At 41.2% G+C, this 14,726-nt stretch overlaps 1 protein-coding gene across 9 annotated transcripts in view; it reads right to left on the bottom strand.

Annotated features, from left to right (window-relative positions):
• Nucleotides 1-14,726, bottom strand: part of LOC135419237 (E3 ubiquitin-protein ligase RNF144B) — an 88,749-nt gene that overhangs the window by 604 nt on the left and 73,419 nt on the right. For all 9 annotated transcript variants that reach the window (XM_064665539.1, XM_064665559.1, XM_064665508.1 and 6 more), the window contains 3 exons: nucleotides 7,327-7,387; nucleotides 2,595-2,799; nucleotides 1,628-1,772 (listed from right to left, as the gene is read on the bottom strand). In XM_064665539.1, the coding sequence (XP_064521609.1) occupies nucleotides 1,628-1,772; nucleotides 2,595-2,799; nucleotides 7,327-7,387 (411 nt within the window). The remainder of the gene's footprint in view (nucleotides 1-1,627; nucleotides 1,773-2,594; nucleotides 2,800-7,326; nucleotides 7,388-14,726) is intronic.

The following is a 14,726-nucleotide window of genomic DNA, read 5'->3' as shown; positions in this document are numbered from 1 at the left end:
ACTAGAAACACAACCTGCCTGACACTGCTTTAAAATTGCCGGCTGCCAGCAGACAAGTTCTCCTGTCTTCTAAATCATTACCTAGACAAACTTCTCGTAGTTTCAAAAATTGGTGTATGTTTGGCACCTCAGCTGTCAGCCAACATCTTTTTAAGAAGCGTATGTCTCTGAGTTGCACCTATTGCACAAGAACCTGCTCTGTAATTTAATGATAATAAAGGGGCCTGAAAACATCAAATATCTCTGAAAACTGGCAAGGTGAGGGATCATCTCCCTGAGGTGCTTCTGCTTGCTGTTCTCCTGCTGTACTTACGCTTCATAGCCATTTTCTTCCTAGACTTAACTGGAAAATTTAAAAAGTAGAAAAATCCTGTTTCCCTTCTCTTTTCTCATTAAGACTTACTAAATTACCCATTTTTTTCAGAAGGTGACTCACACCCTCCACTACCCTCCCTTAGCCAGCTGTGCTGTAAGATGATGCTGCTTCCCCTTTCAGTTTTCAGCCCTACTCTCTGCCTTTACACCTATTGCCTTTATCTGTGCCCCGAGTTCCTGTAACCCTGCACATTTAGAAAAACCACATTTGAATCCCACAACTACAGTTGCTTTTCCCTTTCTCTCTTTGAACTGACAAAAACACAAAAAGGGCGTAGCTGCAGAGCTCTGACAATCTGACAGTCTTCCACTTCAGCACAGTGTTAAGCAATCACCCTGTACTGTATGTACTCTGAAGCAAGCTGGAAGACTCACGTTGAAAAAGCATGCTCACCCACACGGAAATGGGACACAAGACTAAGTGAAACCTGTTTAGCATGACGAGTAAAGGAAGGATGAAGAATGAGGAAGTCTCCTTGTTTGCTGGCTGCAACAGGAGTTGCGGTACAAAAAAGAGGACAAGAAAAGCCATGCAGCACATAACATTTTGTTTCAAGTGCTTGGTAAAGTCCTTTTCACACTCCCACAGTTATTAGTGATGTCTGTGCCAAAAAGGCAAACTGCCATATACACGAGCACAGTACTTCCGGGACTCTTAATCCTGCTAGGAAACTTGAAGTCCACACGAGTTGAGACTAGTTTGCAACCCTTGAGAAACCAACAGGCACTTCACAATCCAGGCTCATAATCCAACATTTTTAAACTCAAGCTTCCCAGCCAATCAGTCTCTTCAGCAAACACAGTCCATGAGCTCTTAAGCACTCTGCCATGGAACAACCCACTTCACCCAGTATCATACCAGGTTTTGGATGGGCTGTGTCCTTTGTTGTTGAAGCAGGTGGAAGACACTTATTTCCCCTCACTCTCAAGCAAATGGGTTTTAACTACTGGAAGAGGGAACAAGAGCAAGGTGTTGCTGGAAAGAACCTCCAGAAAGCAACCAGGCCGTCCTATTTCCCTCAAAGAACTAGCATGGGACCCACAGATGAGGCTATAACCCTTCAGGGGAAAAAAAGGATACTGATACAAATAAAAGCACTGGGTGAAAGATGAGAAAGAAATTGAGTCAGAAGCTGAAGGAAGCCAAGATATTTGCTAGGACAGCAAGGAATTAATGAGGAGCTTGGACAGGGCCTCACACTAAGCCCAACCCCGTTACTCTTTATCTAGGCGTTTTTCCTGCAGCACTTACATCCAAATTCTGTAGACAGTACCAGCAAAACGTGTGCTTGCAGTTCTTGCACATCATCTGAGCACAGCCCTCGTTTCGCTCAATATAGATCCGACAAACTGGGCACTGCTTAATTGGTGCCTCTGTCTCTGTTCCAATAAGGGATCTAGAAGAGCAAGGAAACATCACAGTGAAATCTAAATGCAATTACTGTTGATATTCCACTGCCTAAAGTATACGGGGCTTATTTTCCAGAGCATCTAGTGGTGTTGTCTTAATGCACTCAAATGTGTGAAGCTTCTTCTGTTCAGTACCATACCTTGACATATACTCACTACTAGGTATAAGATATTAATATTACATAAAAGTGAAACTCCATTGCCTTGTCCTTTTATGCTACATAAAACCAACCCTCACTACACCCATAAATTAACTACCTGTAGCATTACAACTTAGGACTTTGTTACAGACAGCTTGCACAATTCAGTTAACAGGACTGGATTATGCAACTCAAAGCACTGTCCTTGTCTGAACAAAATCAGCTGAAACTCCACCAAAGCCATCAATCAAACCTGGAGAAGAAAAATCATGGCAAGAGCTTTTTGGCAACTCCTTATCCAATGAAGTCTCCGGCAAGCACAATGCTTAGATTTTATGTCTTTCAGTTCTTGCAAAAAATTATCAAAAACTTTGAACACACAACTAAACAAAATCTGATTCTGAAAATAAAGATAGAGGGCCAGACACATGACATAATCTAAGCACAAAAGTGCTTTCTTGCTGTAGATTAATGAGTTCTGCAAGCTTGTCAATAGGTTATTTGCACCTAAGCAAAATGAGCTAAAATCAGGTTTTCCACAGCGCATGAAATTTACACTCTGTGTAAGAGTTAAGGTTTGTCTACGGAGGGATTTTAGAAATATTAAGCAGGGGCACTGTGACAAAAAGAACCAAAAGAATGTATGGCCTCCACGGACTCCCCTCTTACCCCTGCTCGGTTGGGACTGGAGTAGGTTGGTTTTCCTGGCACAGGTGCTGCAGGTGCCAGGCCTCCTTGCAAGAGGAGCAGAATGTCAGGTGGCAAGCCGGGCACTCCACCGGCACCGGTGCTCTGGGCTCGCTTGCTGCAATGTGGCACACGGTTTGGCAGTCGGCTGTGGGGCACCATGTTCTCTGGGGGTCCAAGTGCACTTCTGAAAGGCAACACAGAGAGAAACAAAACTGTTTATACAGCCTCCTTTTCACTCCAGTAACATGTGCCTAGGCATACCAGACCCAATTCTACAAGCGGGTGTGGAAGCCAAAGCGCTCCACGCCCACGCCCACGGGGATTTGAGCCTACTCTTCCTTAGGCAGGTCTGCAGTTGCATGCTGCTAAGGCAGCTGCACTAAAAGCAGCACAAGAATAGAAATACACTACACAGAGCATATTCTTTGCCTTTTTAGAGGGAGGTCCAAAATACGAACCTAAGTGCTGCCTGCTGACAAGCACGTGCCTTTTGGAACACTAGGGTGTTCCAAGTCTTTCGTATGTACAAGCCATGCAGTAACTGCTGTGTCAGCAGCAGAAGGACTGTCATTCAATTAATTTCCAGTTGCTTTCCATGCCCTATTTACTCCCCTCTATCTGCAAACTCCAATTAATATTCACTGTATGATGTCATCACTCTTTGTCTGCTAGTGAGCTTAGAACAATAGTCAAGATTTGGGGGGGAGGCACTGAGTTACAGTCATCACCACATGGCAGCAAATGATAATTGTTGAGTCTCTCTCTCCCTTCCTCAGCTTTATTCAAGGAATTTGGACTTGCAACAAAAGACCCAGCGGAAACACATTCACTGTTGTTCAGTTGCTGCTCAAGTCCATGAGATGCAGCTGAACACTCACACCCTGCAGAGCCTCCCTAGAAAAGACCTGTTGTGCCTGCAGGAGCTACCCGTCTCTCATCCTTCCCGGGGAGTTCTCTGGTACCACCACTGTGAATAATTAGGTGGAGGGCATGTCTCAGAAGCAGGTGGAAACCCTGACTGTGAGATGGCAAAAGCATTACAATGTACCTCCAGCAGATAAAATGTTGTCCCTCCTGAAATAAAAGGCTGCACAAGAGCCGTTCACCAGCACTCTCTGGGCCCGGCCCTCGAGCCAGTTCCTGACCCAGCACAGAGTGCCCCTGTCCAAGCCATGGGCTACCAGCTTTTCCAGGAGTATGCTATGGGAGACAGTGTCAAAGGCTTTGCTGAAGTCCAGATAGACCACATCCACAGCCTTTCCCTCATCCACCAGGTGGGTCACCTGATTTTAAAAGGAGATCAGGTTGGTCAAACAGGATCTGCCCCTCCTAAACCCATGTTGGCTGGGTCTGATCCCTTGTCCATCCTGTAGCTGCTGTGTGATTTCACACAGGATAATCTGCTCCATAACTCTGCCAGGCACCGTAGGTTCCGTATGTTTTCTATTGATATTAAGCAGTTAAAATGAGATAAATTGTAGGTCCTGCAGTTAGTTGTTTAACATACTTAACTTTGGAAACCTAAATTTTCCTATCTTGTTTTTGGGTAAAAGACAGGATGTCTGGTTTTGACATCTCTGTGAGAAAGGGAGTTGAGTTTTGCATGTCACTGTTTTTTAGCAATTTGTTGCAGTAAGATGTAATTCATGAGATAAAACTCCCTTCTCTCCCACTTTCTCCATTTTAAAAGAACTTACAGATAGTGTTTTCCAATCCATGCTGTCTCATACAGTTTGGTTTGTCATGGAGTACAAATGAAACCAGAAAAATCTAAAAAGACTCAGTCAAAAAAAATTGAAAAGGCTATCATCCTGCTCTGACAAGTTGCTCCATCTTTTGGTTAGGGCCATTTCTCTTCCAAGACTTTCCCCTGCTTCCCCACAGCCAGTTCAGCCACAATGCACTCCACTCTCAGGAGGAAAGTCTTCCCAAACAGTGCCAGCACTGGGCAGAGATATGGCCAGTTTTCATAAAACATGTGAGCAGGCAGGTCAGATGTGGGAGGCAGACAAGGGAAATGCAGCACTCTGAAGAAAAGAATTTCTATCTCAGGAGAGCTACTCATTAAAAGGATGAGTCTATGATTCTATTTCACAGAATATTAGGAACACCTCCTTTTAAAATGGACTACATTTCCATCAGGCATAAGATGGAGATTCTCATCATCCACCGCTCAGCCTATTGGACAATTGTCACAGAAACATAATGCATGTGTCCTAACCACATACTATTCCTCTATTTCTTTACTTCTGATAGGGGCTGACATCAGCCCCATCCTTAATAGACATAGAGCAATTCCTATTTCTTCTACTAAAATATTCTGTGCATAAGCTCTGTGGCTTGGCCCTAACCGGATGCAGAGAAGATACAGATATGTGAGAAAGCTTGTTTTAAAGCCTGAGAATATTTGCATTCTAAGAACACAAAACCCACAAGAGAACAGCATATTGTCAGTGCACTCTGCAAAGAGTCCATATCTCAACTGAATAAAGCTGAGAGAAGGGTCTAAATAGAGGAAGTTAAAGGGCTATGTTGATCAGAACAAAAGTCATGAAGGACACCCTAGCACCTCCCTATTTTAAGGGAGAAGAGGGCTAGGTTTGAAAAAGGCTAGGTTGTGCTAAGGCTGACACAGACATAAGACACACAACAGATCTCAGGCTGCTGGGAGTCCCTGCGCAGATTCCAGGTCAGAATTTCTCCCCAGCAGGAGCCATCATCAAGGTTTATTGCTGGCTTCAGAAGAAGACTGGCAGACAAGTGTTCTCATTGGTCAGGGCAAGCAGGCTTTGGCAGGTGAGGCTCAGGTCTGAGAACAGAGCTTCAGGCCAGCGGAAGCTAATAAGCCAAGTCCAGTTGATGAGTCCAAAAATGGGGTCAGCCTTGGGGACAAAGCTAAATCCAGGACAGGCAAAAGGTCTTGGCCAGGGCTGGTATTAGTGCTGGGTGCCCAGGTCAGAGCTTTAGCTAGCAGGAATCGTTGGTCCCAGACATCAGTAAGCTGGATTTATTGTTGGGGCCAATAAGCAAGGCAAAAAGCTACGTCCAAATCTGCTGCTTAGATACGAGTTTTACTCACTATAAAGGAGCAACGACAGATCTTAGAATCATCATGAAGAGAGGTAGCGGAGGTAGAGGAGAATTTGTCAGACTTAAGCAAGAAAGAAAAGGGAAGGAGGATTTTAAAAATAGACAAGTTTCAGGCTTCTGTGTGTGGGAGACAGTAAAAAAAAGAGATGTAACAGTGAGTTGGACAGAAGATCATGAGTTCAGCTTTGGCTAGTTATAGAGGAGGAGATACCAGAAAACATTTGTTTTAGAGTCTTCAGTTAAAAAAGGTTTTACATAAAACAGATTAGTGTACTGCAAGAATGTCTCTCTTCCTTAACTCTTTAATATGGTAATTTAACAAGCTCCGATTTCCATTGTCTAGGACTGTAGATAAGCCACCAATGGGCTTAGGGACCAGAGGGACTTGCTAAGGAATTAAAGATAAATGAGAAGGTGGTATAATAAGAGAGAAGAATAAAAAATTATAGCAAAGACTGGGATTTTTTTTCTTTTTTTTTTTTTTTTTTTTTTTGACCTGAGTGCCTGCAAATCATAGCTAAAATCTGCACTCTCCTATGAATTCTGGGGCATATTTGAGCATGCCCCATTTTGACGTTTTTGTACTTCGTGCTCATGAAGTCATCTGACTCATGTCAGATTAGATCCTATAAAAACCTATATGTTCTTCTATATGACCATCTTTTCAAGTGCATTACTTTGCCTAATTTTTATAAACCCCTGCACTGTCTTACACATTCCTAGTCCACCCGCATCTAAGCATGCATGCAAAGCAAGAATATAAGCACAGTCTTTCAAGGAAAGTTTGAAAACAGGCAGAGTTAGGGCAAATCAGTCCCAGACACACCACTCTGCAAACTACCATGAAGTGAGTCCTTTGAAAAACACTTCAGCTTCCAGATGAGACTTTCAAGTTGGTATCGGTCTTTAAAAGCAGGAATGGGATCTCATCTTTCTAACTAGCAAGTTTCTTCTTCAGCCTTGGCAAGGAACCATCTCCAGATGCAGAAGGCTGACCTCTGGGAATAGGAAAGCTTGGCCCCAGTGAGACCATCAGTTTCAAATTTCTTTACTAATAGGCTTTACTCAGTAATGAGGGAACCTATTATTCCTCTGGAAAAAAAAGAACAACTATACTAGATGAACACACATGAGGCTTCTACAGAATAAAATCTATTTTTCAGTGATGCTTGCAAAAATCCACATTGCACTTCAGGGTATGTCTCCCCCAGAAGTTCTGAAGATCCTTATGGATATATAAAAGGACTGTGTGCTCCGCCCTGCACGAGCCTCTAGCAGCTTGTCTAGTTCTAACAGTACAACCACCACCTCAAGGACTCAGGATGAGCATGCTATAGGAAGAACGATGGAGCCTCAGGCTCACAATCTGAGAGTGTTCCCCACAAGCTTGAGTAAAAGTCTGATAATTCAGTAAGATGCCACTTTATTGATTCTGGAAAACTGAAAGAATTTCAAATTTGTCTTGGAGCACAGTGAGATCTAGTGAAAATATTTCAAAACAAAGACATCTTCTCTGTCTGTTCCTCAACTCACTCAACAGGCTTTGTCTTTGCAGTATGTAGCAGTGCTACCTCCACTGACACTGTAAAAAGGAAGGTAATAGAAACAAAAACATTCACACCTCGTTCAAACTTCAACCTCTTGTACAACTGAAACTGGTCAACAGGCACCAAACAGGCAATCTGAAATGAGAAACAAACACACAGAAAAATCATTAGAAACACAGACTTAAAAAACTTAATAAGCATGATGTTCTACACACCTGCTTTCCTGAGCTGGCTCTCAAATCCACCTTTTTTTTCCTGCTTGCTTTCAGCATCACCTTCCTCTGTACTCTGGCTTCCTTCACCAAAACTTAAAGCAGTTCTTGACCTCCCCTATTTCAGCAACACAGCCTAGTAGATGAGCCCACATCTTTCTTATCATGCATAGGAAAGCCTTCTCTGTGGATTCAGTATTTACTTCAGGCTTTTCAGTTCCGTGTTAGTTTAATGTAACAAAGGGTGACATGTTGCCAGCCTTGGAGACTGTAGCATGTTGTTCGTGCACAAGAATACTGCCCAAATGAATGGTTCTTCATTCATGTCTCCCGGTCTTAATGGTAGAGGTCAGTTAGCTCTCAGGAACATAAAAGCCAGTCTGGTTTCCATTTTTCATTCACTTTATGGGGTGTGGGCTGAGGCAGCTAATGCCATTGCTGTTGGAATTTGACTTAGACACACATCAGCCTACTGGGAACTGGACTGAAGATAACATATTTAGCTGGCATAGACAAGCAGGCTTTGCTGATACATTTTACACATTACCATAATTAAACTAGCAGCCTGAAAGGCTAAATGGTCTAATCTCCAATTAACAGTCTGCGTAAGAAAACCAAGTGCCCTATTTAAAACTAATAAGCAAACCTGCACACAGGGTAAGGAGGGATTCAAAAGAAACTTCATAGACACTTCAGGAGCTACATGTTTGTTGGATTCAGAATGTGGGATCATTCTCTTTGTCTGATCCGTTTGTAATATTGTACCAGCACTGAAGATATCTTTCTCTTTTACTGAAAATAAACCCAGACTGATACTGATACAAGACCTGATCATTTGAAGCACTGTGAGGCAGTGTGGAACTTTGAAGTCAAGGGCTCTCATTCAGTGGGATACTCTCATCCAGTAACCCACCACAATCCTTCAGATTACTGCAAAAGGCAAAATTTGCCTTCAGTGAAGTGGACACTGGTCCTTGCTCCCCTTCTGGATTGTGTGATACAGTATTCATGAGAAGAAATATAATGACAAAAATCCAATATATATTCCATATCATACTGTGAACACATTTCCTTTCATAGATTAAAAAAAAAAAGAAAATAATAAATACATTTGTTAATAAATACATTAATTACAATATATAAATATATAAATAAATAATTATTTAAACATTTATTAAATATGAAATTGCTTTATTAAGATCTCGAATCAATTGGACTTGATTGCACAACATTGCATTTTGTAGCAGATGCTTGGATCATTTATTTAACCTAAGCCAGTATTATAGAAAAATGAATACAAATTATGTCAGGATTTAAGTGTTCAAAGATGCTTAAAAGATGCTTATAGTTGGAGAAATCAAAGGATTTAATAACAAAATAGGAAACACAAACAAATCTTTACAGAGTATATTCTTAGTCTAGTAAATCTGCCCACAGTCAAAGTACTGTCCTCACTCAGTTTCTGAATTTAGCATGTAAACTGTTTTTAATATGAAACAGTATTACATTAATATGATTGTAAACACAGAGAGTTTCCTGGGAAACTCTTCACCTGTTCATCAGAAGTCAGCTAAAACACTCTTGGAAAATAAACAATAACTAAATGAAAGGGTAAAAGGAGTGAAGTTTGGCAGTTTCAGCAAAGACATATTATTCCAGTATTGCCCACTCCTCCCCAGGGCAGCTTCAAACCTAAATAGTTTGGAAAACAATAAGAGTCATATGCGTTTCTCTAGCTGGGTGAGCATTGGCAACTACTTCAAATTTTCCTTCATTAGGACTAAACTAAAACAGCAAGTCTCGATGCTGTAAGAGCCACTCAAGTGAATTGTTTAGTTGTCTGGGGTCTTTCTGTGCTTGCTTTGGCTTTTAACAAACAATTTTTTCAAGAGCAGATCTATCAAGCCCAGAATTTCCCATGTATTAAAAATCGGCCTTTTTGATTACAGTGGGAGCAGACGTAGGAGTTTTATTGTAGATTTCAATAGGAAGCAGAGCCAGTGCTGAAGGCTTCCCATTCTCCTATGGAAAATTTGAGCTTACCATGCCAGCCTTTCCCACTGGTTTCACCTGGCCCCACTCCTCTTCCTACATACCCTCTTCATAGCTCAGCTTCCCCCTCTCTGCATGCAGCTCTGGTATTGAACACATGCAGCCTGTCACTAATTTTCCCCAGATTTGAAAGACCAGGTCCTGATAACTCCCACACAGACATCAACCTGAGAGATGCTGAGCAGAAATCTCTCAAAGATTTAGTATCTTTAGGCACGAGGAAAAGAATGCGCAATTTGCTGCTGCATGAATTCAGTGCCACATCAAAGCTGTACACACAGATTCAACTGAAAAAAAAAGAAAGGGAGAAGGAAAGAAAGAAACACGAGCATCAGGTCCCCATAAAAAACCAAACCAAACCAAACCAGCAAATCCTTTCCTCAGTGAACTTTTAATCTCACTTACACTTAATCAAGAAGGACAGCCATAAGCATGATAAGGGGATTTGGTGTTTATCTCCTCCTACTTGGCATCAGTCTAAATGCTCATCTCCAGACAATTTCTCGAGCCCTACCTGGGTGTCCATTTCTCTCCTGCACAACCACAAATGTCTCTGGGCTGGTCAGGGGATGGAAATCTGGGGAGGTAGCAAAAGAGCAACCCAGCAGATGGCAAAGGGCCAAAAGAGAAACACCACAAGCACATCAGAAATGGAGGAAGAAATGCTACAGGACAAGTTTGGGGGATTTTTTTTTTTTTATATTGGGGGTTTTAGTGAAAGATTAGAGACAAGGACTCTCCTCTCCTGAAAATATCTTGAGACTAATCAGACTGTTAGGAGTTGAAATAAGTTTTCTGATTTTCTACACCCTATAAGCAACATCTGCAGCTAAAATACTTTGTTATAGAGCACAAGAACACACAAGAGCTCTTGCTAAGAACAGCAGCATTTACTGAAAGTAAAAATATCCATGGAAAAAAGCAAAGTTTTGAAGGCTTACTACCACAAAGGGCTCCAGCTGGCCCCTTGCCAAGCATCCAAAAAGATCACCCAGCATGGTATGATAACCAGGGGTGCTGTTACTACACAAGACAAAAGAGCAGAGAAAGAAATATGAAAGGGTTCAAAATAATTTTGTTCAGTTGACACAGGCGCAAACTGTTACAGGCAGTGCAGCAACCAAGACCCGAGGAAGAACTCCCCTGTTTTTAAACACTGGCTACCACGGTGCAAAGGGAAAATCACTACTCCATCTATTCTCAGGCTTTCAAGGGAGATGTTAGGAGGCAATCAAGAAAACTGAATAGACCTTACTTCCTTTCACACCCACATGAATCAAACCTTGATAATGTCAAGGGAGAGAAGTTGACCAGGACAAGTGCTTCTCCCTCTCACTTGAGCAGACAGGGAGCAAGGACAGATCCTGCACTGGCAGCAGCAACAGCAGTTTGAAAACGGTGGCATTGTCCACCTCTACCAAAATCCTACTCACAGAGGCACTGTCTCTGTGAGCAAGTGTAAAAACACTCTTTTGCAAGCAGTGTAAAACAATTTCAACAGGGGCTGTGGTTTGCTTTTGAAAGGGGGATGGGAGTTCAATCTCTTTACTGTTAGAAATTACACCCACAGCTTTCTTCATCAGCTACCATGCTCACTAGAGTGACAAAGAAATACTAAATTATTCATTTTCTCCATTAAGGAGTTCTTCTCTTATTTAGTGACAAATAAAAACAAAATTAAGGTTCTCGTTTGCTCTCCTTCATTTTATTTAAAAATGAGTAAATACGATCAAACATTTTTATTTTGACTCTGAAAAAGATAGGTCAGCCTGCAACATTTTCTTACATTCCTTCTCATTTTACCATTTCAACCTCCCCCAGAAAAATGTAAACCAATTTTCAAATTAAAAATAAAACTGGTATTTTAAACCGACTCCCAGTGGGATTTTTGTTCGGCTATGTATGGAATATAATGCAATTAAGAATTCTAAGATTTGGGTCACTGTACAAAGTGACCCCAGCATCACTTTACAAAGTGCTGACAACCCTCTGTCAGGTTAGCACTGGTGTAGATCCTGGATTTACACAGACAGAGGGACAATAAGCAGAATCTGCACTGCATGCAAAGGGGTAATTCTCTACAAACTTAAGAGGCAAAGGGAGGGCCCAAATCAGTACCTCCTTTACTGACTACTTCACAGTTTTGATCCAAATCAGAAAGAGCAAAGCATAATCCCCTAGACGTTATCCAAGTGAGTACTGCATTAGAAACCCCTGAATGCAGTGGAGACTTATCTTGGTTCATAGCTTACACTGGTGATTGGACTCACATCGAGCAAAACCATTTCAAACTGTGATAAATTACCCCTTATTTAGATTAAGGGTATTAACTGGTCCAATTAAATCAATGGAGCAAGTTCCCAAGAGAGACAGAAATATTCCAGACAGAAGTCTGCACGATTTAAGAGAACTGCATTAACATAAAACGTTCCTTCTACCTTCTGCTTCCAGGAAGGAATCCAAATCATCTTTGTTTATTGTACCATTAGAGCTCGAAAGGACAAACATTTCATTTAACAAGACTGTTTTTAAACTTTTTTTGTGTGTAACCAGCTATTTGAAACAGAGCCTGTAGCCAAAACCACTGTCTTACCATGACTACCCCTCATTTATTTCTGCTTAAAGACAGCTATACTACAAGCAGCTGCTATCTAGATGTAACAGGTCAAGATATGACCTAGGATTGCACTTGATTTCAAGCACTCTAGCAGAACAATTCCTTCTGTTTGAATGCACTATTTGTCAAAACAAAAGGACAGCTGGGGAATATACCAGTTTCAATTAGATTGTGTTAAAAGAAAAAAAAAAAAAACAAATCAGAGGAGTTTTAGAGAACACATTTTCAAAATACTGAAAAGCACCATTTTCTACTTCAAATGACTTTTCACTTTCAGCACTTCAAGAATAAAAACCTGGAATTTTTTTTTCTTGGGTCCTGAGGGATGCAGAGACTGAAAGTAAAGCCTTAATTCCCAACATCTCCAGTACTCTATGAATAAGCAGTTTACTCCCCAAACACTGAAGAAATATTCAACTGTATTAGAGAGACACATTCCTACTATTTACGCTTGCTCATTTCTTCATGTGACATACAAAAAGAAATTCTATCCTTTGTTTAAAATGTTAACCAGAATTTTGCCCTGCTCTATTCCCCAAAAGCAACAGAAGAAGAACATGAACCAGAAGCAAGGCAAGACCTGTGAAAAAGCTCCAATAATTTAGTACCAAACTAGATTTAAACTCTTAAAAGTTTTACTGAGAGGCTAAACCAGACTTAATTCTGGTTTGTCTTGATGAAGACAAACAGGTCACTGGAAAGCACTGAAGAAATGTCACAACTAGAAAAAGGATCTTTAGAGAGGGAAGAAGAGAAACTTTCATAGCTATACTGTGTTATAAATGCTTATAAGCTTTGTTATTATTGGTCAGTTTCCTTCTTGAAGAAAGCTCGATCCAAAACCACAAAAGTCAATGAAAAGGCTTTCCTTCACTTCAAATTACGCCTAAATTGACCTTTATCTCTCTTGTGCAAGCTAGGGCAAAAGGCACTTTAAAAAGCAAACAAAATAACTGGGCTAGCTAACATAATTAAGAGCATTTAGCCCGAAGTATAGGAACTAATTTAACACCATGTCCATGACAAAGACAGTGTGAACTGCTGTTTTTTCTCCAAACTGTAACAGTACCTCATAAACAGCAGTCATAGCATAGTCTGAAATGAACATAACATGAAAAATACACCTTTTCAAAACACTGATGCTATCACAGAGTCGAAAAAAGAAACTTTTCTTTTTTTTCCCCACTGCAGGTAACTTGTCATTCCTCACAGCACTGTCCTGCTGAGGAACCTTGTCCTGCCAGAAGCCAAAGAACAAATATCCAGACCCTCCAGACGTGAGAAGCCTCATACTTTCACACCACAAGTCCAAGAGTGTGTAATGAGTAAACTGTAATTCTAACTGGTACTCCATGCCAAACAATAGCCACATTCTCTACCATGTGATAAGGTTATAGGTTTTTAAATAATAGCTTTAAAAGGCCACGTATTCACAAGGAACAGCCTTTATAGAGAAGAAAGAGGAATAGAGAGTTCTCATACATAATCTATAGATTATATACTTGCAGATTGTTAATGGAGTCAATCTTTTCTTTTTGTTGTTCACACTTTTTTCTGGGTGGTTTTCTTCTTCAAATAAATAGGTATTTGTTAAAATACATAAGCAATAATTTTAACCAGGTTGGGGACTTTTTTGCTATTTAGGCAGAAGGCTTCTGTTTCAAGTACATCACCAAAAGGGAGTGTCAGAACATTCATTCATCCAGGGGACACTAATGCACATTTGGATTGTTTAGTCATTTTGCTTTCAGCCCCCAAAACACCCTAGGATTAAGCTAGTGGTCCATTTATACATGCCCTGGAGTGTTCTCCTGTTTTACTAAGGGAAAATATATCTCTCCTAATTCCTACAGCATCATAACCCTGGATTAACAGAGCAGAATTCCTTCTAGCATTTGTTAACTTTCTTTTAAAAATGCATTTCAATAGAGGCTAGATGGCTCCAATCTGGTGTGATGGATGGGAGGGACATTGCTACACCCTCTGTGTGTGTGTGTAGAAAGAGGAGGAAAGGGAAACAGCTGGCTACTTTCCACAGTAGCTGGATTCAGCCAAAAAAAAGCTCCACCATATGCCTGCATGCCATAACAAACATAGTTGCAACTCCCATGCTAAGCACAGCGTTCAAAATGGATGCTGGAGAGGAAATTCTGAATTTTTCTGGAGTAAAAGACATTTTTGGTATCAGGAATCACACTGTCACTAATTATATACTTCTGCCACAGTTGTGTCATTTGTTTACACAGGGCTCAAGGGAACCCAGAAGGCAAACTCGTTTTCTTCAGTTCAGGGATGGAGATCTAATTCTCCTTGATTTTATTCCTGCAACCAAATGCTGAGAGAACACACAAAACCAGCCAAAATCCCTTAGCCACCTGGAAAACTGCTGGGAGGCCATCGGACAGCCATCTACAAGCCCACTGTGACAAGCATTGCAAGAAGGTCTGAGGAGCACCATTTTCCCTCCAGTTTCTCTGCCTTAACTTGCAAACTGAACCTTCCAGTTACTCTGGGAGATTGTGAACATGCCAGGTGTGCAAATAGCTCTGCCTAAATCTCATTTAGCTCCTGAGCTCTCAGCCTCTCCCGTATC

The sequence above is a fragment of the Pseudopipra pipra genome, chromosome 1, assembly GCF_036250125.1.
Source record: "Pseudopipra pipra isolate bDixPip1 chromosome 1, bDixPip1.hap1, whole genome shotgun sequence".
Lineage (NCBI taxonomy): Eukaryota > Metazoa > Chordata > Aves > Passeriformes > Pipridae > Pseudopipra > Pseudopipra pipra.
The sequence above is the reverse complement of the archived record's forward strand: the minus strand, read 5'-3'. Positions and strand labels throughout refer to the sequence as shown.